A 25,588-nucleotide genomic window follows, 5' to 3' on the forward strand; every position below is an offset into this window, starting at 1 on the left:
GTTTATTGTGTTGGTTCTAGTCACCTCATTATAGGAGGAATGTAGAAGTTTTAAAGGGGGTGCAGGAGAGATTTATCAGGATGCTGCCTGGATTAGAGAACATGTCTAATGAGCAGAGGTTGAACGAACTAGGACCTTACTCCTCTTTGGAGTAAAAGAGGATGATGAGGACCATAGAGTGGACAGCCAGCACCCTTTTCTCATGTGGCAATGGATAATATGAGAGGATATCCATTTAAGGTGATTGGAGGAATGTATAGGGTGGATGTCAAAAGTAGCTTTTTTCAATCAGGGTGTGATAAGAGCATGGAAGCACTGGTGGGGGTAGTATTAGAGATAGATGCATTAGGGACATTTACAGAGTAGATGGGCACATGGATGAAAGGAAAAGTGGAATTTTCTTGGGAGGGAAGAGTTATGTTAATCTTGGAGTAGGTTAAGAATATCCTGGGCTAAAGGGCCGGAACTGTGCCATACTGTTTCAGGTTCTGATTTCAGTAACATAAATTAGTTACTTAACTTTGAGTTAGTGTTTTTTTTTCCATCTTCGGTTTTTGTCAGTTAGAAGTCTGGCTAGCAACCGTTGATAAATTGTGTAATCTTTAGTGCCAGATTGAAGTTTGATTCATGTCTGTTGTTCTTATCTGCAAACTTTGCAGTTTGTTGCTAGTCTGGAGCAGTGAAAAATCTGATCTAGTGTTGGCTGTCCCTTGATATCACTACCCTGACATTAAACAAAGCAATAGTTAAGGTGCTATATTCATAGAAATTAAAGATGAGATTTGGGACTTCTATTCTGTATTGTAAAATATTTGATTTGCTCAAAGTGTTACCAACAGGTTGGTATTTGGCATATTTCTTGCCATAGACCTTTAAATCAGCATTAATATGAATCCTAGTCTGAGTTTTTCTATTTTAACCTCCAGCACCCGTACATATATCCTGTCACATTTGCCACAGCCAGTGAATCTTCAGGGCTTGTTATCCGAATGTACAATGAAAAAGGAACACTGAGAGATTATATCTGCAAGGTATGTTGTAACATGACATCTGACAAAAGGACTTTTCATTTTCTGACCATACAGAAAATTTAATTTGTAATAAATGTATGTATGATTAGTTTTTTAAAGCAAAAGATAGATTATGCACCTTGCTTGGTGATATTTCCATATCGCAGCTTACCTGATTTTCATTGTGTACAATGTTATAGACCATAGAATAGTACAGCACAGTATAGTCCCTTTGGCCCACAATGTTGTGCCGACTCTTAAACCCTGCCTCCCATTTATGTCCCCCACCTTAAATTCATCCATATACCTATTTAGTAGTCTCTTAAATTTCACTAGTGTATCTGCCTCCACCACAGACTCAGGCAGTGCATTCCATGCACCAACCACTCTCTGAGTAAAAAATCTTCCTTTAATATCCCCCTTGAACTTCCCACCCCTTACCTTAAAGCCATGTCCTCTTGTATTGAGCAGTGGTGCCCTGGGAAAGAGGCGCTGGCTGTCCACTCTTTCTTTTCCTCTTAATATTTTGTATACCTCTATCATGTCTCCTCTCATCCTCCTTCTCTCCAAAGAGTAAAGCCCTAGCTCCCTTAATCTCTGATCATAATGCATACTCTCTAAACCAGGCAGCATCCTGGTAAATCTCCTCTGTACCCTTTCCAATGCTTCCACATCCTTCCTAGAGTGAGGTAACCAGAACTGGACACAGTACTCCCAAGTGTGGCCTAACCAGAGTTTTGTAGAGCTGCATCATTACCTCACGACTCTTAAATTCTATCCATCGACTTATGAAAGCTTTCTTAACTACCCTATCTACCTATGAGGCAACTTTCAGGGATCTGTGGACATGTACCCCAAGATTCCTCTGCTCCTCCACACTACCAAGTATCCTGCCATTTACTTTGTACTCTGCCTTGGAGTTTGTCCTTCCAAAGTGTACCACCTTACACTTCTCTGGGTTGAACTCCATCTGCCACTTCTCAGCCCACTCCTGCATCCTATCAATGTCTCTCTGCAATCTTTGACAATCCTCTACACTATCCACAACACCACCAACCTTTGTGTCATCTGCAAACTTGCCAACCCACCCATCTACTCCCACATCCAGTTCGTTAATAAAAATCACGAAAAGTAGGGGTCCCAGAACCGATCCTTGTGGGACACCACTAGTCACAACCCTCCAATCTGAATGTGCTCCCGCCACCATGACCCTTATGAACCTTTCACTTCATCACCTTTGTTCCTGATGTTTCTTGCATTGAAGTACACACACTTTAGTCCTTCTACTTTACTACCTTTACACCCTTTATTCTGCTTCTCTTTCCTCAAAGCCTCTTTATATGTTAGGTCTGGCTTTACTTCCATGCACTATACTTGCAGTTCTCGCATAACCTTTATCCGCCTCTACCTCACTATCTGTTCTAACACTCTGGATCCCCTCCCCCTGCAAATCTAGTTTAAACCCCCTGGAGCAGCACTAGTGAACCTTCCCGCAAGGATATTAGTCCCCCTCCAGTTGAGGTGCAACCCGTCCCGTCGGAACAGGACCCACCTTCCCTGGAACAAGGCCCAATTGTCCAGAAACATGAAGCCCTAACTCCTGCACCAACTCCTTAGCCACATATTTAGCTGCATTATCTTCCTATTTCCAGCCTCACGAGCACGTGGCACAGGTAGCAATCCTGAGATTGCAACCCTGGAGGTCCTGTTCTTCAACTTTGCTCCTAACTCCCTAAATTCTCTTTGCAGGACCTCCTCCTCCTTCCTATCCATGTCATTGGTCCCTACACGGACCATGACATCTGGCTGCTCACCCTCCCTCTTGAGAATACCGAGAACTCGATCCGAGATATAGCAGACCCTGGCACCAGGGAGGCAACAGACCATCCGGGATTCTCGATCTCTCCCACAGAACATTTATCTGTACTCCTAACTATCGAATCCCCTATCACTACTGCTCTCCTCTTTTCCCTCCTTCCCTTCTGACCTGAGAGTCTTGTTTTGGTGCCAGAGACGTGACCACTGCAACTTGTCCCAAAACGGTTTACTTATTATTGATGGGAACGGCCACAGGGGTGCTCTGCTCTTCCTGTTTATTCCCCTTCCCTCTCCTGACAGTCACCCAACTACCTGTCTCCTGACTTTTAGGGGTGACTATCTCCCTGAAACTCCTGCCTATTTCTGCCTCTGTCTCATGAATGATCCGAAGTTCATCCAGCTCTAGCTCCAGTTCCCTAACTCAGTTTGTCAGGGGCTGCAGCTAGATGCACCTTTTACAAGTGTAGTTATCAGGGACAATTGTGCTCGCCCTGACTTCCCACATACTGCAAACAGAGCTCCTGACTGCTCTAACTGCTGCCTCCATTACCTACTTCTAAGCTAATTAGATTAATTAAAGGAGGTTACCCGGCCTTACCTCACTGGGAGCAAGCTCGACCTCAGCCTCTGCTCGCCAAAGCCTCTTGAGCTAAAGCCTTCCTACACTCTCCCACTGCTCCGTTGTCCCTCCGTTAATCTGCTCACTTTTTAAACTCTCCCGCTGTCTCACAGGCCGACCTTCATGCACTTGCGCAGTTGTGCCCCGTTCAACTGCCGAAGAAATGACCTCATTTATGCTATCAATCCGTACAGTTGAAATTGTAAAGTGACTTAGTAAGATTAAAAAACTAAAAGCCATGAACTGAGTGGTTTATTGATAGTTAATTGGTTGATTAGTTTTATAGAGGTTGGTTATCTCTAAGTTTGGTAATAAGGCAAGTAAATGTTCAAAGTTAAATATATTCTCTATTTGAAAACTTTACAATTAAGCATTTTAAGATAAAAATAATATGACTTTAACTGTAGATTTTTCATTTTGAGTCTTTTGTTTCTTTTAAATAGAGTAGTCTTTTCAGTTATTGAAACTGTACTTTGGTATTATAGTAATTTAATTGGCTTACTTTTAGTTACAAATATAGCATATATAAAATTATATATCATAACATAAATTACTGAATTGTGCTCTGCTGGAAGTGTCATCATTTGCAAACTAGTAACAGGTCTGTTTTCTGTATCAGTCCAAAAAAGTCATCAATAATAATTCTGTTAAATGTAATTTACACAAAGGCTAAGCCAAAGGATTGTTTTATGAAGAAATACTGCAGTCCAAAGAAAAGTCAAGGATTTGACCTTCAGCAGATAAAAACATTTGGAAGACAAATTCTGGAGGTAAATTATGTTTATTCATTTCTCTATCAATCTACCCCATCTAGTCATCACTAGAATCATTCTACTTGAGCTCTGGTGTATTTTTTAAGCATATACCTTAGCGCCCAACTTGTTTTTTTATTTCAGGTTTTGAAGTTTCTTCATGAGAAAAGAATTCCATATGGACATCTTCATGCCTCAAATGTGATGCTTGATGGTGATACATGTAAATTATTGGATATAGAAAACTCATTGCTGGGATTGCCCAGTTATTATAGACCTTATTATACCCAGTCCAGGAAAATAAATGTTAGTATTCATTGTCCCTACCAGTGTGATAAGCTATTTTCATTATTTCATGCTGTTATATTTATTTTGAGGTATACTTGTAATCAAAACTTCTATTTAAATTACTTTCTCTTGGATTTAGATGAGCTGGTTAACTATTTGCTGTTTTCAATGCAGTTCAGACTATGAAAACAAATCACTTTTATAAATCTAGTTAGCTGAGGCTTTGCCTCTTTTAGTAAAGAAATGCTTTTACTTAGTAATCAGGCATTAGAACTTGTGGAGACACAAGAGACTGCAGATGCTGAGATCTGAAACAACAAACAATGTGCCGGAGGATCTCAGGAGGTTGCTGGCATCTGTGGGATGGAAGAATTTGCAACCTCTCAGCTTGAAACTGCTGAGAGGTTACTTGGGGGGGGGGTTTAAACTAAATTTGCAGGGGGCGGGGATCCAGAATGTGAGAGAGGATAGCGAGATGAAGAATAAAGGACAGGTGGGGACTACACGGTTCCGGAATATTAAGTGTGTAGTAGAGAAAGGTGAGGCGGAACAAGTGATAAGGAGGACACATGTACAGAGGGATGGTCTGACGGAACATGGAGTTAAATGTGCAGAAAGAATAAGTAAATTTAGGAAGGACAACAAAATTCAAGGGGCGTATAGCCCGATGGGAGTTCGGGGAGCTGGGTTAAGCACAATAGGCAGCGATTTAAACAGAGAGAGGAGAAATGGGCTAAAAATTCTATATGTGAATGCACAAAGTGTCAGAAATAAGGCGGATGAGCTTGAAGCTCAGGTGCGAATAGGTGACTATGATATTGTTGGGATAACGGAGGCATGGCTGCAGGGAGATCAGACCTGGGAAATGAATGTACAAGGGTATACGTGCTATCGTAGGGACAGAAATGTGGGCAGAGGGGGTGGGGTGGCCCTGTTGGTGAGGAATGAGATTCAGTCCTTTGCAAGGGGGGACATAGGATCAGGAGAAGTAGAGTCTGTGTGGATAGAACTGAGGAACAGTAAGGGCAAAAAGACCCTAATGGGTGTTGTCTACAGGCCCCCAAACAGTAGCATGGATATTGGGTGCAAGTTGAATAGGGAGTTAACATTGGCATGTGGCAAAGGTAATGTCGCAGTAGTTATGGGGGATTTCAACATGCAGGTGAACTGGGAGAATCAGGTTGGTGCTGGACCCCAGGATAGGGAGTTTGTAGAGTGCCTACGGGATGCATTCTCGGAACAGCTTGTACGAGAGCCGACCAGGGACAAGGCTATTCTGGATTTAGTGTTGTGTAATGAACAGGATTTGATAAGCGATCTTGAAGTAAAGGAGCCATTAGGAGGTAGTGACCATAATATGTTAAGTTTTTATCTGCAATTTGAGAAGGGCAGATCGGAGGTGTCAGTGTTGCAGTTGAACAGGGAGGAGCTGGCCAAAGTTAACTGGACGGATATCCTAGCAGAAAAGACAGTGGAACAGCAATGGCAGGTATTCTTGGGAATAATGCACAAGGTGCAAAATCAGTTCATCCCCCGGAGAAGGAAGGATTCAAAGGGGGGAAAGGGGCCACAATGGTTGACAAAGAAAGTCAGAGATTGCATAGCATTAAAAAAAAAAGAAGTATGACAGAGCTAAGGTGAGTGGGAAGACAGATGATTGGGAAATTTTTAAGGAACAACAGAACTTAACTAAAAAGGCAATACGGGGCGAAAAAATGAGGTACGAATGCAAGCTAGCCAGGAATATAAAGGAGGATAGCAAAAGCTTTTTTAGGTATGTGAAGAGAAAGAAGATAGTTAAGAACAATGTTGGGCCTTTGAAGAATGAATTGGGTGAAATTGTTATGGGAAACAGAGAAATGGCAGAAGAATTTAGTAAGTACTTTAGATCTGTCTTCACTAGGGAGACACAAGCAATCTCCCAGATGTATGGATGGGCCAAGGACATAGGGTAACAGAGGAAATGAAACAGATTGACATTAGGAAGGAAATGGTGATGAGTAGACTGATGGGACTGAAGGCTGACAAATCCCCAAGTCCAGATGGTCTGCATCCTAGGGTACTGAAGGAGGTGGCTCTGGAAATTGCGGATGCATTGGTAATCATTTTCTAATGTTCCTTAGATTCAGGATCAGTTCCTGAGGATTGGAGAATGGCTAATGTTATCCCACTTTTTAAGAAAGGAGGGAGGGAGAAAACAGAGAACTATCGTCCTGTCAGCCTAACATCAGTAGTGGGGAAGATGCTAGAATCCATTATTAAAGATGAAATAGTGGCATATCTAGTGTACTTCCTTAGAAGGTTGGCGTCATTCAATGTCTGCAGTGAGATGCTGAAGATGTTCTATAGGTCAGTTGTTGAGAGCGCCCTCTTCTTTGTGGTGGCGTGTTGGGGAGGAAGCATTAAGAAGAAGGACGCCTCACGTCTTAATAAGCTGATAAGGAAGGCGGGCTCTGTCGTGGGCAAAGTACTGGAGAGTTTAACATCGGTAGCTGAGCGAAGGGCGCTGAGTAGGCTACGGTCAATTATGGAAAACCCTGAACATCCTCTACATAGCACCATCCAGAGACAGAGAAGCAGTTTCAGCGACAGGTTACTGTCGATGCAATGCTCCTCAGACAGGATGAAGAGGTCAATACTCCCCAATGCCATTAGGCTTTACAATTCAACTGCCAGGACTTAAGAACTTTTTTTTAAAGCTATTATTAATGCTTTTTGAGTTAGTGATTTAGATGCATATCATATTATTACTGAGTTAAGTATTGTATGTAATGAGTTTTTGCTACAACAAGTGTATGGGACATTGGAAAAAATGTTGAATTTCCCCATGGGGATGAATAAAGTATCTATCTATCTATCTATCTATCTAGCAGTGATAGGATTGGGCCGAGCCAGCATGGATTTACCAAGGGCAAATCATGCTTGACTAATCTATTGGAGTTTTTCGAGGATGTAATTAGGAAGTTAGACAAGGGAGATCCAGTGGATGTAGTGTACCTCGATTTTCAGGAGGCATTTGATAAGGTCCCACATAGGAGATTTGTGGGTAAAATCAGAGATCATGGTATTGGGGGGGGGAAGATACTGACATGGATAGAAAACTGGTTGGCAGATAGAAAGCAAAGGGTAGCAGTGAATGGGTGTTTCTCGGAATGGCAGGTGGTGACTAGTGGGGTGCCACAGGGCTCGATATTGGGACCACAGCTGTTTACGATTTACATCAACGATTTAGATGAAGGCATTGAGAATAACATCAGCAAGTTTGCTGATGATACTAAGCTGGGTGGCAGTGTGACATGTGATGAGGGTGTTAGGAGAATGCTGGGTGAGTGGGCAGATACTTGGCAGATGACGTTTAATGTGAATAAGTGTGAGGTTATCCACTTTGGGAGTAAGAACAGGAAGGCAGATTATTATCTGAACTGTGTAGAGTTGGGTAAGGGAGAAATACAAAGAGATCTCGGAGTCCTTGTTCATCAGTCACTGAAGGTGAATGAGCAAGTGCAGCAGGCAGTGAAGAAGGCTAATGGAATGTTGGCCTTTATTACAAAGGGAATTGAGTACAAGAGCAAGGAAATCCTCTTGGATTTGTACAGAGCCCTGGTGAGACCACACCTGGAGTATTGTGTACAGTTTTGGTCTCCAGGGTTAAGGAAGGACATCCTGGCTGTAGAGGAAGTGCAGCGTAGATTCACGAGGTTAATTCCTGGGATGTCTGAACTGTCTTACGCAGAGAGGTTAGAGAGACTGGGCTTGTACACGCTGGAATTAAGGAGATTGAGAGGGGATCTGATTGCAACATATAAGATTATTAAGGGATTGGACAAGATAGAGGCAGGAAATATGTTCCAGATGCTGGGAGAGTCCAGTACCAGAGGGCATGGTTTGAGAATAAGGGGTAGGTCATTTAGGACAGAGTTAAGGAAAAACTTCTTCTCCCAGAGAGTTGTGGGGGTCTGGAATGCACTGCCTCGGAAGGTAGTGGAGGCCAATTCTCTGGATACTTTCAAGAAGGAGCTAGATAGGTATCTTATGGATAGGGGAATCAAGGGATATGGGGACAAGGCAGGAACTGGGTATTGATAGTAGATGATCAGCCATGATCTCAGAATGGCGGTGCAGGCTCGAAGGGCCGAATGGTCTACTTCTGCACCTATTGTCTATTGAAACCTTCATCAGGACTGAATTAGAAATTATCCAGTTCACTTGGGTCAATTAATTGCCAATTCATCATCTGTATTGCTGGCTATTGTGTAGTTACAGTGGTTTAAAATAGAAATAGAATAATTAATATTATTGTATTAGTGATAATTATATTAATAATATTCATTAATAATTGAATTTAATTATTCCTCAAGTTAAAATTTTAAGTCTCTGCATTAAAAAGCTATATTCTCTTTTAACTTGCACAGATGTTTAAATCCAAGTTCCATTAGAAAAACTCTTAAATTTTTGAAGCTGTTATGTGAAGGGAATATGCAGGATGGGTTGGGAAAGGATGAGTACAAGGGTGAATAGAGAAGAGTAAGTTATCTTCCTTTGATTTACCTGCAAGAAAATAAATTATACTTTAATATAAATTTACTTTGACTTTGAACCTTTACCCATGGATAGTATCTTCCACTATATGAACAAATAATCAAACACTGAATGTTTTAATTGTCACATTTTGTACGGTTAATTTTATTTTGTTTATATATGTGTGTGTTACTTTTTAGACAACGGAAGCTATTGATGTGTATTCCTTTGGCCATGTATTATATGAAATGACTTACGGAAAGCCACCAGATTCTGTGCCAGTAGACAGCTTCCCATCTGCTCCTTCCTCAGATATAGGTTAGGAATTTGTAAATTGTATCTTGTTTATTAATTATTTCTAATGTGCTTTGCAAACCCAGTTTGTGCACATTAGCCTGATTTGTTTGCCATCGCGTAATATTACCCATCATCATGACCATTTTGTCAGAATGCAGATCAAAATCTCTTTTCAAGAAAATGTGTGTGTGTGTGTGTGTGTGTGTGTGTGTGTATATATATATATATGTGTGTGTGTGTATGTGTATATATATATATACAAAATATGTGTGTGTATATCTGGAGCTTTATTTCCCACACTGAAATTTAAGTTTATTGGATTCACTGTAAGATTTGTTACGACGGTCTAACATTTTTATTAAATAAAGCTAATTGAATTGTATGGAACATTGACAAGGATAGCATTCAATAGACCAGAGAGTGTGGCCCTATCAAGTCCGTTAAAATTGCAGCAATTCCTTTTATATTCTGACAATGGCTAACATACTCTTGCTTTCCTATAATTGATTGTTTTATGTGCACAATTAATACATTTCCTGAATTGCCATGCCAAATTCTTGCCTACATTTTTTAAAAAAAAGATGGTATTTGTGTTTTCTATTGAAGTGCATAGTTCACATTTGCTTAGAGTATACTCCTTTTGACTAATTCTCCGTGTCCCTTTGCACAGTTCAGTTTTCCACCAAGCTTTCTGTCACTAACAATCCTGAAAAAGTTACACAATCTTCTCATCTAAATCAATGATATAAAAATAAGTGCCTTACTTTCCCAGTGTTTCTGTCCTTTAACAATAATTTGTACAATGTTACCTCTTACCTCTGTGAACCCAAATTTAGTCTAATAACTTTACTCAACATTATTAAATGCATTTTTAAAAATCCAGCTATCCACTAGTTACCCCTTGTCCATTTTTTTTGGATCAAAATAAAGTTGTTGTGTTTAAATCCTGAAATTTACTACCCAGCAACATTTCGGGAGCATCTTCGCCATATATGCTGGAGCAATTCAATAAAATATCCTTTCATTTTTTCCCAACATCCCTGTAGGGCTTGATATTGGACAGATGTGTTGTGAATTAGGCTATTTATAATGCACAATAATAAAACCCAGGACAGTGTAGCACGGTACAAGCCCTTTCAATATAGAAAGTAATACTTGAAGCTACAGTAATTCTCTTATGTTATTTTACTTATTTATTTAGAAATTTAAGCATGGAATAGGCCCAACACGCTGTGTTGCCCGGCAACCCATCTAATCACAGGAAAATTTGCAATGCCCAATTGTGGGAGGAAACCAAAGCACCCAGAGGAGACCATATGGTTCATGAGGAGAACGTACAAATCTCCTTACAGGCAGTGAACTCCAAACTCTGGAATACCCTTAGCTGTAGTAGTGTTGCGCTTACTGCTATGTTACCGTGGCACACCGGTATTAGCGAACATAGTGCATGCAATGTCTTAAGTTTTGGAATATTATGAAAATTTTTAATATATTTGAATCACCATGCATAATTCCAGGGCCTAGAAATTTTGCAGAGCATTGCACATAGCTGTCGTGTAGCTTCAAACTTTAGCTGGGGAATGTTAGAATTACAATTTTCAGTCACCCGATTTTTTGTTCCTGTGCTCTTTTTGTTAGGAATTACCAGCCATGCTTTCTCATTACAAATGTTAAATTAAAATTATAATAAGTTTACAGAATTAAATAAGCTTTGTCTTCTGCCACTATATTTTAATGAAGCAGTTTTATTATGCTTGAAATGGAATTTGTTGTGGTAGGTTCCCTGAACTTTGTATTGGTTTTTGAACTTGTCTAGGCAGGACAGGATTATGAATTTTGAGTTTATAGCTACAAATTTTACTGGCAAAATGAATTATTTCATCAGAATGTTAACTGTGTTTAGGAGCTTATAGGTATTTAAATAATTATTATCCTCCTTTCCCTGTGCTTTCCCATATTGCTACTTTACTAGATGCTCTGTGGAGTAAGGTCCATTGGAGTAAGAGCATCCTAATAGACCATTCTTCTCATTTCTCCTTGTGGATATCTGCAAGCTACTTACGAAGTGTGACTGTCTTCTGATGCACATATATTGTTTAAACAGGTGAATCATGTAGAGCAGGAACACCACAAGTTGTTTGCAGTTTGGAGAAAACAGGTCGTCTGTATGACTTTTGTATTACCCAAGTTGAGATCAATTAATTCATAGAGTCCATAAATTATTGTATTTAATGACCATGTCTACATAATGTGGTGTTTTATCTACTTGAATAGTTTGTTTAATTTCAAATAGGTCAGGATATTCATAATGTGTTGAACTTATCAGGATTATGTTATTGGAATGGTGCTGAATTGACAATTTGTGTTTTTAGTATGGCATTAATGTGGCAGTCATGTCAAGGGACACTCAAGCCACATAAAACAATACTAAAGCAGGTGACATAAATAATATTTTAAATAATGGCTTAAAGTTGGAAAGAGATGTGAAGAAGTTTCAGAAAAGATTGCATAGTCTTGGCAGTTGAAGACAATAGCCTCCAGTAGTGTATCAGTGAAAACTGCTAATGTATTGGAGGAAGGTGATGAGCAGGTTTGAGAGATTGCAGAAAAAGAGGAGAACCTTCAAGAGAGATGTAAGCGGTGATGATTACAATCAAGGGATTCCTTTACCTGAACACTGTGCAGATTAGTGAATAAGTGATGATGCACAGAACACAGGCAGTAGAGGTTTGGTTGAGTGTAAAAGTGGGAGACTGGTGCATGGAATAGCTGAACAGTCAACAGTGGATGTACACGGAATGGAATTGAGCATTGTCATGGAATTGGAAATAAATGATCATATATAAATATATTATTAGATGCTCATCTTAAGATTTATATAATCAGGTTCACTCCTATTTGCTGGGAAGGTGGATGAATCAGTGTCAAGATGTGGCTATGTTTGTCAAATAAAAATTCGTATAGTCTGCTCATGCAAGTTTGAGCAACTATTCATGTCTTTCAAGTATTGATCTTAATCAGTTTAAAGTTTGCCTGGTAATACTTTAGCATGTATTTTATTAAAATTTACTAATATACTGGTTTTAAATAAAAAAACAAAAATGTGCAAGTGTCAGGTTGATTAGAAGTGGTATGGTAATGTAGTGGTTAGTGCATCGCTCTACAGCTCCAGCAACCTGGATTCAATTCCTGCCTGCCACAGTCTGTAAAGTGTTTGTACGTTCTCCTCGTGAGTGTGTGGATTTCCTTATGCTCCGATTTCCTCTCACGTTCCAAAGACGTAACAAGTTAATTGTTCATATGCTTGTAACTGTGTGGAGTAAGTCTGTTGGGCTTGAAGGGCCTCTTATGGTGCTATATCTCTAAAATTTAAAAAAATTCCTAAGAAGGTACCTGAATTTTCTTCACAGTATCTGTGTTGCAGTCCATCCTTTCTGCAGAAGCTTGGAAAACAAATATGCCAACAGTTGCCCAGCTGATAGAGACACCGTAAGTGGAAACCCATTTGATATAGTCTTCATAGTTTAGGAAATTTACATGTAAATGTCACAATTATTCTTAATCTTCGATGTTACAGTAAAATGTGTGCTGTTTGGAGAATGATGTATTGTTGGTGCAGTGTTATTTAGAATGTTTATGGTTGATCTGTTCAGAATTTGTGGTTTCTCAGTTATGTAACTGTAATCTCTTTTCTGCCAGCCTCATGTCATAAATCACTAATGCAGTAAGAAATCATTCTCAAAGCCTTAAACACAATGTTATTTTATTGTGAAGGTACTTGCGGGTGTTTCTGTCTTTGACGTTGTTGTAGTTTTCCTATTTGCTCAACCAAGAGATCACACTGCCCAGCTGTTGAATGAAACAATAGGGAATGGCTGACTGACTGACTGAGGTCTCTATCAGTTAGAGTTGATCGTGGATATTGCGTCCTAGTTGTCTAGATACACAAGCCTTGGCAGTACTCTATGGAGGACAAGCTGTTGCCCATGTAGCAAGCTCCCTCCTGTCCACACATCTGATGAACCCAAAGGATCGGCTGAGACTGATTTGTTACCAGTTTGATGCCAGCAGCATCACAGGAGTTTCCAGTCAGCACTGAACTCAATGTAGGACTGCCTTAGGGACTCCAGCTCCAGACATTTCTCTCGGGGAAGCCTTCCCCATGAGTGGGTATAGCTGCAAGGCAGCGGAGGTTTGAGATCAGAGTTTTTAATGTGGGGCCCAAATTGTTTAAGTATTCAAAGTGCAGTTGATGGGAGAATCCCCAGTCCCTACCCCCATCCCTCACGGATTTGTAGAACTGGTTCCCAATTTCAATCCTGGAACTTGGGCCAATGTTCCCTCTAATTTGTAATGGCCAGTGTATGCAGAAATCTTGTGCTGTGCAACTTTTCTGCCCAGTGACAACAGCATGTTCACACTGGATAATTTCTTCAATAAAAACAGTATAAATAAACCAGATTTAAAATCTGCAGATAAATCATTGCAAACTTCACATTGTCAGCACCGCCCGCATCAGAAACCGGAAAAGGAAATGTGATTGTGTACGGTTGTGTACTAAACATACCAACAAGGTAGTGGGGGACGACCTTTTGTGTGCAGTTTAAATTCCTTTGTGTGCTAGTAGAAAAAGATGTGTGTGGACACACATGCACACCTTAGAGGGAACATTGACCTGGGCCGCAATTTTCAAACTCCAGTCCCCACCCAGTCCCAGGCTCCTACTTCTTCCATAGGGAAAACCAACCAAAATTCCCGGAAATTGTGGGGAATTCTCTGCATAACGGCTCGCCACAATGTTCTGTATAAAGTTTGTGTGCATGCAGTATTTCTATTTGTATTCCGACCAAGTATTTAATTGTGTATAATTAGTTTTTTAGTGTGGGTGGTGCTGACCATGTGCCTGAACTGATGATCTTTCTTTTTTTTCTATACATGACTAATCCTTATTTCAAAAGCCCTGCGTAATGCTCAAATTAGCTTAAAATGCACATTGATGCAACATTTTGAATGTGGAAAGCAGTTTCAGAATGGCCATCGTTTACATGAAGAGGAGCAGTTGTTTTTATTACCAATCTCTAGTGTGAAAAGAAAAAGGGCAGAGAGAAGCCATATTGAGAGAGTAGCACACAAAAAGTGCTGGTGGAACGCAGCAGGTCAGGCAGCATCTATAGGAAGAAGCATAGTTGACGTTTCGGGCCTAAGGGCGAAGGGTCTCGGCCCAAAACCTCAACTGTGCTTCTTCCTATAGATGCTGCCTGGCCTGCAGTGTTCCACCAGCATTTTGTGTGTGTTGTTTGAGTTTCCAGCATCTAGAGATTTCCTCGTGTTTGAGAGAGTAGCATCCTTTTTATAGATTTACCTCATTCTCCAAGAGTGTGAAACTATAATGGAATTTCCGTAATCTGCAGAATATACAAGAAAAAAAATTGTTGATGAGTTTTTGAAGATTTGAGTGCAGTGCATACTTGGCACTTGGTACAAATGAGCTTGGATAAATGTTATTCAGACTGACCACGTCTTTTGCTGCTGCCCACATTAATTACTCTGCTACTGATAATAACTTCTTAAAACCCTAGAATAACTTAAATCCTTACAACCTACTACTACTCCCTCCTGTAATAGCACTTGAAGTACTGTCAACAAACCAAAAAGTATACAGGTTAAAACCCCCTATTCATTGAAAATAAAAAAAAACTGCTGATGTTGGAAATCTGAAACAAAATAGAAAGTGTTCAAAGCTCAACAGGGAAGGCAGTGTCCCTGAGGAAAGAAAAACACGTTGACTGTTCCTTGTTCCGTTAGTACTGCCTCTCTCTGAGCTTTTCAGCTTCATCTGTTGTTATTGCTTTGTTAATTGTTGTCTTGGCCATGCATGTACAATGTTTCATGTCACACAAGTTATGCAGTGCCCTGGTATTATGATTCCCTGCCCTTCTGGGTCCCCTCATGATTTTTACACTCCACTTTTTGCTGTGTGAAGTAATTTTCTTTGGAAGGTGATCAGTCCATAAAAGACTTCTTAAACGATTCAAGTTTAAGCTTAACATACATTTTTGTGAGGAAATTTGAAATAAGAGCACACATTTGAAGGGAGGAATTTGAAGAGTTTGTAATAATCATGCACTTCTACAAATTAGAATACAAATGCTGTATGCAGAGACACCACCAGGCATAAAAAGTGGGCAATGTTTATTTTAAAATTGTTTGTGCCACTTGCTTTTTGCTTTCCAGTCCCATGTATAGCATAGGTCATTCACCAAGAAACAGACCCTACATGGATGTGTTAAAGTCAGCTTCTCTTTTCAGGGGGACAGTTCTATCTGGTCTGCTTGAGTCTTGCAGCTTAGTCGTCTTATTTGTTCTTTACCCTCAGCTACTTCATTTGGGCTCTTGCTCATGTGTCCAACCTGTTCTTCCTCTTCCTTTCCTCTTCACCAACTTCTCTCTAGTTCTGTAGCCTACCTGTTATTCAGTATCAGCTGTGATAAAGAGGACCAAAGGTATGTTTTTGTATCAGTTGATATCTAATAAGGTCTGTTCTAATAAGCATGACTCTCTGGGCTATATCCTTAATAGAATTGTGTTACTTAGCCCTTGAAGGTTAGGGAATCATAATACCGGGATGCTGAATAATTGGTGTGTCACTGAAATTCTCATTAGCTTCTCCATAGACCAATGTGTAACCATCTACTTTAGGAATAAAAGGATAGTAGGTTATACTGCCATCAAGCTTTCTTTCACTACGTCTTTACCATTGTAAAGGAATATTTAGTTTCAAAAGCAAACACGAGGATATTCAAGCAATGCACACAAAATGTTGGTGGAACATAGCAGGCCAGGCAGCATCTGTAGGGAGAAGCGCTGTCGTCGTTTCGGGCTGAGACCCTTCATCAGGACTAACTGAAAGGAAAGATAGTAAGAGATTTGAAAGTAGGAGGGGGAGGGGAAAATGTGAAATGATAGGAGAAGACTGGAGGGGGTGGGGTGAAGCTGAGAGCCGGAAAGGTGATTGGCAAAAGGGATACAGAGCTGGAGAAGGGAAGGGATCATGGGACGGGAGGCCTTAGGGAGAAAGAAAGGGGGAGGGGAGCACCAGAGGGAGATGGAGAACAGGCAGAGTGATGGGCAGAAAGAGAGAGAAAATAAATAGAGGGTGGGGAAAACTAAATATATCAGGGATGGGGCAAGGAGGAGAGGAGGGGCATTAACGGAAATTAGAGAAGTCAACGTTCATGCCATCAGGTTGGAGGCTACCCAGCCGGTATATAAGGTGTTGTTCCTCCAACCTGTGTGTGGCTTCATCTCACTCACACACAGGTTGGAGGAGCAACACCTTATATACCGGCTGGGTAGCCTCCAACCTGATGGCATGAACGTTGACTTCTCTAACTTCCGTTCATGCTCCTCCTCCCCTTCTTGCCCCATCCCTGATATATTTAGTTTCCCCCCTCTTTTTATTTATTCCTCTCCCCCTCCCCCTCCCCCTCCCTGTTCTCCATCTACCTCTCCCTCTCCCTGTTCTCCATCTACCTCTGGTGCTCCTCTTCTTTCTCCCTAGGCCTCCCGTCTCATGATCCTTACCCTTCTCCAGCTCTGTATCACTTTTGCCAATCACCTTTCCGGCTCTCAGCTTTACCCCACCCCCTCCGGTCTTCTATCATTTCGTATTTCCCCCTCCCCCTCCTACTTTCAAATTTCTTACCATCTTTCCTTTCATTTAGTCCTGTTAGGGTCTCAGCCCGAAACGTCGACAGTGCATCTCCTTATAGATGCTGCCTGGTCTGCTGTGTTCCACCAGCATTTTGTGTGTGTTGCTTGAATATTTAGTTTGCTGTCTTTTGAGTGACTGAACAGTTATATTGATGGTGAATCATAATTGCGAGAACCTAATCAGAGTATGTTTGAAAGAGCTGACTGACATGGTGTCCAATTAATGACTTTTGGAAAATGTTCCTGAGTGTTCCTAATAAGATTCTATTGGTGAAATTTAAAGTTCATGGATTACTTAAAAGGAAATTGGGTTATGAAGCAGGCACAGTCACAAGCAACACATGAGATAATGGACAGATGTTCAATTTGGCACAATGTGACTGGGAAGTCTTTCATAAGGATCTGTATTGAAACTGCAGCTGTTTAATGTGTTTTTACTAATTAGATAATGAATTTTTAAGTAAAATGCAATGGCATTGTGAACATTAGCTGGAATCATTAAACTGCAAATATAGATATTCTTTATTTCCAGTTCAATGATAAAACTGGTCTATAGGATATAATGTAGGCAAGCATGAAGTTTTCCATTATAGTACCGAAAGGAAAGAACGGTGAAAGTAAATGGTGGAAAAACTGATATTGGGAAGATTCAAATTGATTGGTTATCTACATTGTTAAATATGATGGACGGGTACCAAAATATGGAAAAAGACTAAGGAATCCTAGCCTACTTAAATAAAAAATAATGCCTTAGGGGTCACCCCTTAAGAATTGGTTTTCAGCAATTATAATGAATGGTTAAATGGAATAAGTTAGATGAACTATGTGGGGTAATTGACAGGATAGAGGGGAACTATTTTCATTGAATGAGGAAGTCTAGGGCCTTGGGACATGGTCTATAAGTCGGAGCCAGGATTTTTTAGGGTAAAGTTTGGATGGATGCCTTTATAAAATAGGTTGTAATTATTAGGCACTTTATTCCATAGTCAGTAGGTGATGAGGGGTCAATTAATTTTAATTCTGAAGAAATAGATTTTTGTTAATCAAATCTGTTGGGAAATGAAGAGCTGCAGGCATATTGAGTTTTGTTATAGATCAGCTAGGAATTGGCTTGAATGAGTTAATTGGCTTATTCATATGTTTTTAAAATTTTTAGGAAAGGTTATGAAATCAAGGGTTGTTGTAAAATTGGTATCAGTCATCTCTTGTTAATCTTATCCATAGCAGCTGACTGACTGAGCAAATGTTACTGCATAGGCGTTGAAGAATTGAAATTGGTTTATTATCGTCACATGTACCAAGATACAGTGAAAAGCTTGTCTTGCATACTGTTCATACAGATCAATCATTACACAGTTCATTGCAGCAGAACAAGGGAGAACAATAAGAATGCAGAATAAAGTGCAACAGCTGCAGAGAAAGTGCTGCTCAGATAAACAATAAGATACAAGATTGTAATGGAGTAGATTGTGAGGTCAAGGGTTTTATCTTCTTGTACTAGGGAACAATTTAATAGTCTTATAATAGCTGGACAGAAGCTGTCCTTCAGCTTGGTGGTGCATACTTTCAGGCTTTTGTATCTTCTGTCTGATGGAGGAGGGAAGAAGAGAGAATGTCTGGGGTGGGTGCTGGCTGCTTTAGTGAGGCAGTGAAAAGTGTAAACAGAGCCAATAGAGAGGAGGCTAGCTTATGTGATGTGCCGACATGTGTCTACAACTCTCTGCAGTTTCTAGTAGTCACGTGCAGAGCAGTTGCCATACCAAGCTTATAGTGGTTACATGAACAAACTAAACCCTTTAGACACTAAGTGCGGGGTTAATACTATATGACACACTATCCATCCAATAATAAAGTTCCAAAGTCGAAGAATACATTTGATTCTTTATTAAGAAACTAGAAAAACAATTATGAAACAATAAAAAAAACTAATGAAACTAAAACTATTGATATGATACAATAATAGTGATATGTCTGAGTGTATTAAATGTACTTAAACCCAATGTTCTTAAATTTATTCAAGAACATTAATATTAAAGTGAATTTAAGCAATTTTAAGTGATCAACAAAAAAGATATCACCCATGGCCCACTGTCTAACTCTACTCAAACCAAACTGGTCTGAGGACAAAGCACGAATACCAAACTAAACTCTTTGTTTCTACCATGCTCCAACCCATGTGACTAACTATTTATTATTAAACACACATCATAAAACACGATACAGATAAAAAATCAGATACATGGCTCTTACAAAGCTGTTATGCATCCAGCTGGGATGCTTTCAGTGGTGTATCGCTAAAAATTAGTAAGGATCAATAGTGACATGCAAATTTCATTAGCTTCCTAAGGAACTACAGAGATTGGTGAGCTTCATCTCATTTGAGTTTTTTTTCTGAAATTTATGATAAAATCTCAAGGGCTGATTTTTAATTTTTAGCAATGCTATCTTTTCATATTTTTAATCTTGTATTATTGCTTTACTCTTTGATACTACATGTTGTATAATAGCAAATTAATGAACAAATGGTTTAAATCATCCTAATAAAAATTATAAATTACTAGTTTAATAACCTTGATTTTGTTGACTCTGCTTTTTTTTTAGATTGTTTATCGATGTTGTGCTTCTTAATTCTGAGAAGCCCCAGTTTAAGGTAAAGCTGCTCCTTAGAGATGAATGCTTCAGAGCATAGGGGAGAAAAATAATTGTGCAAAGTTCAAAAGAAGAAACTTTGTCATTGTTGAGTACAATAATTTAATGTAATATTGTTAGTGACAACATTTTTAGAATAATTTAAAACGTATCCAAGTGCTGACCCTTAGAAACCAAGTTGTTTTCCATTTGCTTTAGACTAGTTACAGTAAGTCCAGTCCACTTTGCGGAATTGTTCTGTCTTGCCATTTTATATTCCTCTATCTCCTATTTATTCCATTTCACACTATCAACATATCCTTGTATCTATCTTGACACCTGGCTTGATCTTTGATACATCTGTGCTGTTGATCTCAACTGCTCCTGGTGGTAGTTATATTTTGGGTTTAAAAAAAAAATTTCTCGTATGTTTCCTGTTGGCTTTATTTCTATCCTGAATCTATTCATCTAAAGCATAAAGCCATGTTCCTTACTTCTATTCTCATCTACCACTGGAATTATTTCTCTTTTTCATAATTTTATATGTTCCTACTGTATAAGAATTCCTCTCTTTGGAGTTCCAGTGAGTATAGTTCCAGGTGCCTCGATCTCCTCATAGGCTCATCCCCTCTTGTCTGTAATGAACCCTGTGATCCTGCTCTGCACAGCCTCCAAAGCCAGTATATTGTTCTTGTGGTAAAGGAGAGCAGAATGGCACTCAGTACTCCAGATGCAGCCTCATCCGAACCCTGCACATTTGCAGGATAACCTCCTTGCACTTCAATCCTTCTAGTAGTGAAGGCCAGATTCCCTTTGCTGCCTTGATAACCTGTTTCATCTTTAAACCAACTTCAGCAATTCATATTTTGCTCACATTGTACTCTATCTGCCAGGCTCTTGCCCACTCATTTAATATATCTATAACTCTCTGCACCTTCTCCACATCCTCTGCACAGTTTGCTTTTCTACTCAATTTAGTGCCATCAGCAAACTTAGATACTTTGCCCCTTCTTCCAAATTGTTAATGTTTATTGTGACTGTCAGCTTATCACCGATTGGCAACGGGAAGCAGTTATTTATCCGAACTCTCTGCTTCTATTGGTTAACCTATCTTCACCAATGCTAATACAATTCCGTGCATCCTTATGAATAAGTCTTGTATCCAGCGCCTTCCGGAAATCCAAGCATACAATATCCAGCTGTTCTCCTCTGTTCTCTATGCCGGCTTTTTAAAAATTACCTCAAAAAATAAAGTCATGATCAATTCATTGAAAACAAAATCTGAAGAAGCTGAATGAAAATCCAAACAAAAACATAACAAGCTGGAACTCTTAGCTGATCAGAAAAACCAGTGGTCTAGTGTATTAATGCCAGGAAAATTACTGGACGTGAAGAAGTATAAATACATTGAAAATTATTTTTGCATTCTTCAGAGTACCTTAATTTACAGCATGTAGGTGCAAGAGCTAATTAGTGTGCCTGGAATACTACTCCAGTGTCTTATGTCTATGTACCACAGTTTTTCATCTGAAATTGTGTAACTAAATGCATAAATATTCTGCAAAATAACAATATAAAACTATTAATGCTTCTTTCTGTAAAACTTAACTGGAACTAGCTGCAATTTAATAGGAAACAGCCAGAAATCAAATACTTAGTTATTCAGAAAGAAATATTAAGGTTCAAAGTAACTTTCACAATCCACTGAGAATAAAGCCAAGGATAAAAGGTCTAAATTTAAATTGCAAGGGGAAGTGGACTTGTTTTCTCTTCAATAAGTGATCTGATTGGGATATTTAAAATTATATTCAACTGGACAGATGTATCTAATTTTAAAACTGGATCTGGGCTATTTGGAAGTACTTCATCTTTCCAAAAAGTCTACCAGAGATTGTGGATGATAAATTAATTGGAATTTTGTGTTTGATATTTTTTTTGTTGGCTAAGAATGTAAAGAGACTTGGACTAAAAGTTGGTAAGTGGATTTGAGATGCAGATAAAACATAAGTTTGAGAGGCTGCATTATTGAATTCTGTTCCCCTGCTTGTAGGCAAATGAAGTGTGTGTATTGCCTAGAAATTCCTCATATCTATTGTCTTTATTTGACAGATACCTAGTAAGTTGAAAGAAGCTTTAAAAGCAGCAAAAGAGTGCATGGAAAAAAGACTGACTGAAGAACAGAAAGCAGTGAGTTAAATAAATCCTTACTTTGAACAGCAAAATAATGCAGATGCATGAAATCTGAAACAAAAATGTGTGGAAATACTCAGAAGGTCAGGTGGCATACATGGAGAAAGAGAGAAGCAGAGTTAATATTTCGGGTCATTGGTCCTTCATGAAAACAGGAAAGGTGAGAAATAAAAGTTGAGTTGAAGGATTGCAGAGCACAAAAGGAATGTTTGTGTTATGGTGCACATTATCTAAGGGAAGTGATAAAGAGTTACTAGGGGACTGTCCTGTCTCCCTTTCTCTTCACCATCTACACCTCGGACTTCAACTACTGCACAGAGTCTTGCCATCTCCAGAAATTTTCTGATGACTCTGCCATAGTTGGATGCATCAGCAAGGGAGATGAGGCTGAGTACAGGGCTACGGTGGGAAACTTTGTCACATGGTGTGAGCAGAATCATCTGCAGTTTAATGTGAAAAAGACTAAGGAGTTGGTGGTGGACCTGAGGAGGGCTAAGGCACCGGTGACCCCTGTTTCCATCCAAGGGGTCAGTGTGGACATAGTGGAAGATTACAGATACCTGGGGATAAGAATTGACAATAAACTGGACTGGTGAAAGAACACTGAGGCTGTCTACAAGAAGGGTCAGAGCCATCTCTACTTCCTGAGGAGAATGAGGTCTTTTAACATCTGCCGGACGATGCTGAGGATGTTCTACGAGTCTAGTCCTGTGGTGGCCTGTGCTATCATGTTTACTGTTGTGTGCTGGGGCAGCAAGCTGAGGGTAGCAGACACCAACAGAATCAACAAACTCATTTGTAAGGTCAGTGATGTTGTGGGGTTGGAACTGGACTCTCTGATGGTGGTGTCTGAAAAGAGGATGCTGTCCAAGTTGCATGCCATCTTGGATAATGTCTCCCATCCACTCCATAATGTACTGGTTAGGCACAGGAGTACATTCAGCCAGAGACTCATTCCACCGAGATGCAACACTGAGCGTCATAGGAAGTCATTCCTGCCTGTGGCCATCAAACTTTACAACTCCTCCTTCGGAGTGTCAGACACCCTGAGCCAATAGGCTGGTCCTGGACTTATTTCCACTTGGCATAATTCACCTATTATTATTTAATTATTTATGGTTTTATATTGCTATATTTCTACACTATTCTTGGTTGGTGTGACTGTAACGAAACTCGATTTCCCTCGGGATCAATAAAGTATGTCTGTCTGTCTAGATGAATGGGGGAAGGAGAGGGAGGGAAACAAGACAAAATACTGGAAGCAAATGCTTCACTTTCTGCTACAAAGTACGGTAGATTGCAATGGCACATGAAACTTTAAACCTGAAGTGAATCATTAGTGGAAGTGTGGTGATATTTTTACACTTCTACATTGACATGTTCTTGCCATATCTTTGCCATGTTCCAAGTAGCTAAGTAAGAGTTTAGCTGAACTTTTGGACAGTGATATTTGTTGTGTCAGACCTTTTGCCAGGAATATTTGGCAGATAATAAGTAATATATTAGTATGTACAAAAATAGTGTCAGTAAATGAAATAGTAGGTTATTATGCTAGTTTCATATCCTTCAACTTTCCATGTATGCATTTGTAATCATTACTAGAAATAGAATATTTGCAGACGGGGTGGTGGTATAGATACATCTCTACCAAAGGAGGTGTAAAGTGCTCCTTCCCTCCGCTAGGCTGCAGGTCACCCCAGGCAAGGTGTAGCACCCACTTAGACCCCGATCAGGGTCATGTGAAGCATTGGGAGCAGGTGGTGGATGATCATATGAGCAGCTGGTGCATATCACAAACCCTGGTTATGTGACCACTCTCACCAGGCAGACAATCTCTGAAGTGTATTGATGATGGCTGCGGTCACTGTTTTGCAAAGACACTGCCCAGGAGAAAGCAATGGCAAACCACATCTGTAGAAAAATTTGACAAAAGCAATCATGGTCATGGAAAGACCATGATCGCCTGTATTGTACGACCCGGCACGTATCCAACAAGCAAATAAATAGAGAATCACAGGCGAGAAAATCTGCAGATGCTGGACAAAATGCTGGAGGAACTCAGTAGGCCAGGCAGTATCTGTGGAAAAGAGTAAACGGTCGATGTTTTGAGCCGAGACCCTTCGGCAGGATTGGAAAAAAGAGATGAGAAGCCAGAGTAAGAAGGTGGAGGGAGGGGGGAGAGGAAGAAGTGCAAGGTTGTAGGTGATAGTTGAAACTAGGAGAGCAGGAGGGGTGAAGTAAAGAGCTGGGAAGTTGATTGGTGAAAGAGATGGAGAAAGAGGAGAGGGTAGAAGACCATGGAAGAAAGGAAAGGGGGAGGAACACCAGAGGGAGGTGATGGGCAGGTAAGGAGATAAGGTGAGAGAGGGAAATGGGAATGGGGAATGGTGGGGGAGGGGGTGACAGTTAGTGGACATTTGAGAAATCATGCCATCAGGTTGAAGATATATAAGGTGCTGCAACCTGAGTGTGGCCTCATTGTGGCATTAGAAGAAACCATGGACTGAAATGTCTGAGTAGGAGTGGGAAATAGAATTGAAGTGGGTAGCCAACGGGAGATCCCGCTCTCTCTTGCAGATGGAGAGTAAATGCTTGGTGAAGTGGTCTCCCAATCTACGTCGGGCCTCACTGACATACAGGAGGCCACTTTGGGAACATCGGATATAGTAAATGACCCCAACAGACTCTCAGGTGAAGTGTCGCCTCACCTGGAAGGACTTTTTGGGGCCCTCAGTGGTAGTGAGGTAGGCGTGGCACTTGATCCTCTTGCAAGGATAGGCACCAGGAGGGAGATCAGTGGGGAGGGATGAATGGGCAAGGGAGTCATGAGTGATCAATGAGTAAAGCAGAAAATTGGGTGGGGTGGTGCAGAAGATGTGCTTGGTGGTGGGATTCCATTGAAGGTGCCGGAAGTTATGGAGAATTATGTCCTGCTTGCGGAGCACCTGTGGTAGGTGAGGACAAGAGGAACTCTATTACAGATGGGGTGAGGGCAGACGTGTGTGAAATGGAAGAGATGCGGGTGAGGGCAGCATTGATGGTGGAGGAAAGGAAGCCCCTTTCTTTGAAGCAGGAGGACATATCATTAGTTCTGGAATGAAAAACCTCATCCTTGGAGTAGATGCGGCGGAGATGGAGGAATTGAGAGAAGGGAATAGCATTTTTGTTTACAAGTGACAGGTTGGGAAGAGCCTTCAACATAATAACATGAACATTGAGTTCTCAAACTTCCAGTAATTAACCTCTTCCTCCCCCTTCACCATTCCCATTTCCCCCTCTCATCTTATCTCCTTACTTGCCCATCACTTCCCTTTGTTGCTTTTCCCCTTCCCTTTCCTCCATGGCCTTATATCCTTTCCTGTAAGATTCCCCCTCTCCAACCCTTTATCTCTTTTACCAATCAACTTCCCAGCTCTTTACTTTGTTCCCCCCCCCCCAAGTTTCACCTATCACCTACTGCCTTGTACGATTTCCTCCCCTCCCCCAACCTTACTATGACTTCTCACTTTTTTTCAGTCCTGATGAAGGGTCTCGGCCCGAAAAGTCAGCTGTTCATTCTTTTCCATAGATGCTGCCTGGCCTGCTGAGTCCCTCCAGCATCTTGTGTGTATGAAAAACAGAGATCTTTGTGGCTCAGCCAGGGACCAATGTGCTTGAAATTGTAGCCTCGGAGAAGGAAGGGGAACATTAGTCAGAGGCTTTTGGTCCTGCACATTAATGCTTAAAGTACACATTGTTGAGTTGAGGGCATGAAT

At 40.4% G+C, this 25,588-nt stretch overlaps 1 protein-coding gene across 3 annotated transcripts in view; it reads left to right on the forward strand.

The window, feature by feature from the left end:
* The window catches only part of pxk (PX domain containing serine/threonine kinase), a 63,764-nt gene that overhangs the window by 23,218 nt on the left and 14,958 nt on the right, over positions 1–25,588 (forward strand). For all 3 annotated transcript variants that reach the window (XR_012102141.1, XM_073072277.1, XM_073072278.1), the window contains exons 8-14: positions 927–1,031; positions 4,116–4,217; positions 4,344–4,505; positions 9,206–9,323; positions 12,713–12,791; positions 19,617–19,665; positions 21,753–21,830. Coding sequence is in view for 2 of the 3 variants with exons in the window: in XM_073072277.1 (XP_072928378.1) it covers positions 927–1,031; positions 4,116–4,217; positions 4,344–4,505; positions 9,206–9,323; positions 12,713–12,791; positions 19,617–19,665; positions 21,753–21,830 (693 nt within the window). In the remaining variant the exon portion in view is untranslated. The remainder of the gene's footprint in view (positions 1–926; positions 1,032–4,115; positions 4,218–4,343; positions 4,506–9,205; positions 9,324–12,712; positions 12,792–19,616; positions 19,666–21,752; positions 21,831–25,588) is intronic.

Source organism: Hemitrygon akajei, chromosome 19, assembly GCF_048418815.1.
Source record: "Hemitrygon akajei chromosome 19, sHemAka1.3, whole genome shotgun sequence".
NCBI classification, from domain to species: domain Eukaryota; kingdom Metazoa; phylum Chordata; class Chondrichthyes; order Myliobatiformes; family Dasyatidae; genus Hemitrygon; species Hemitrygon akajei.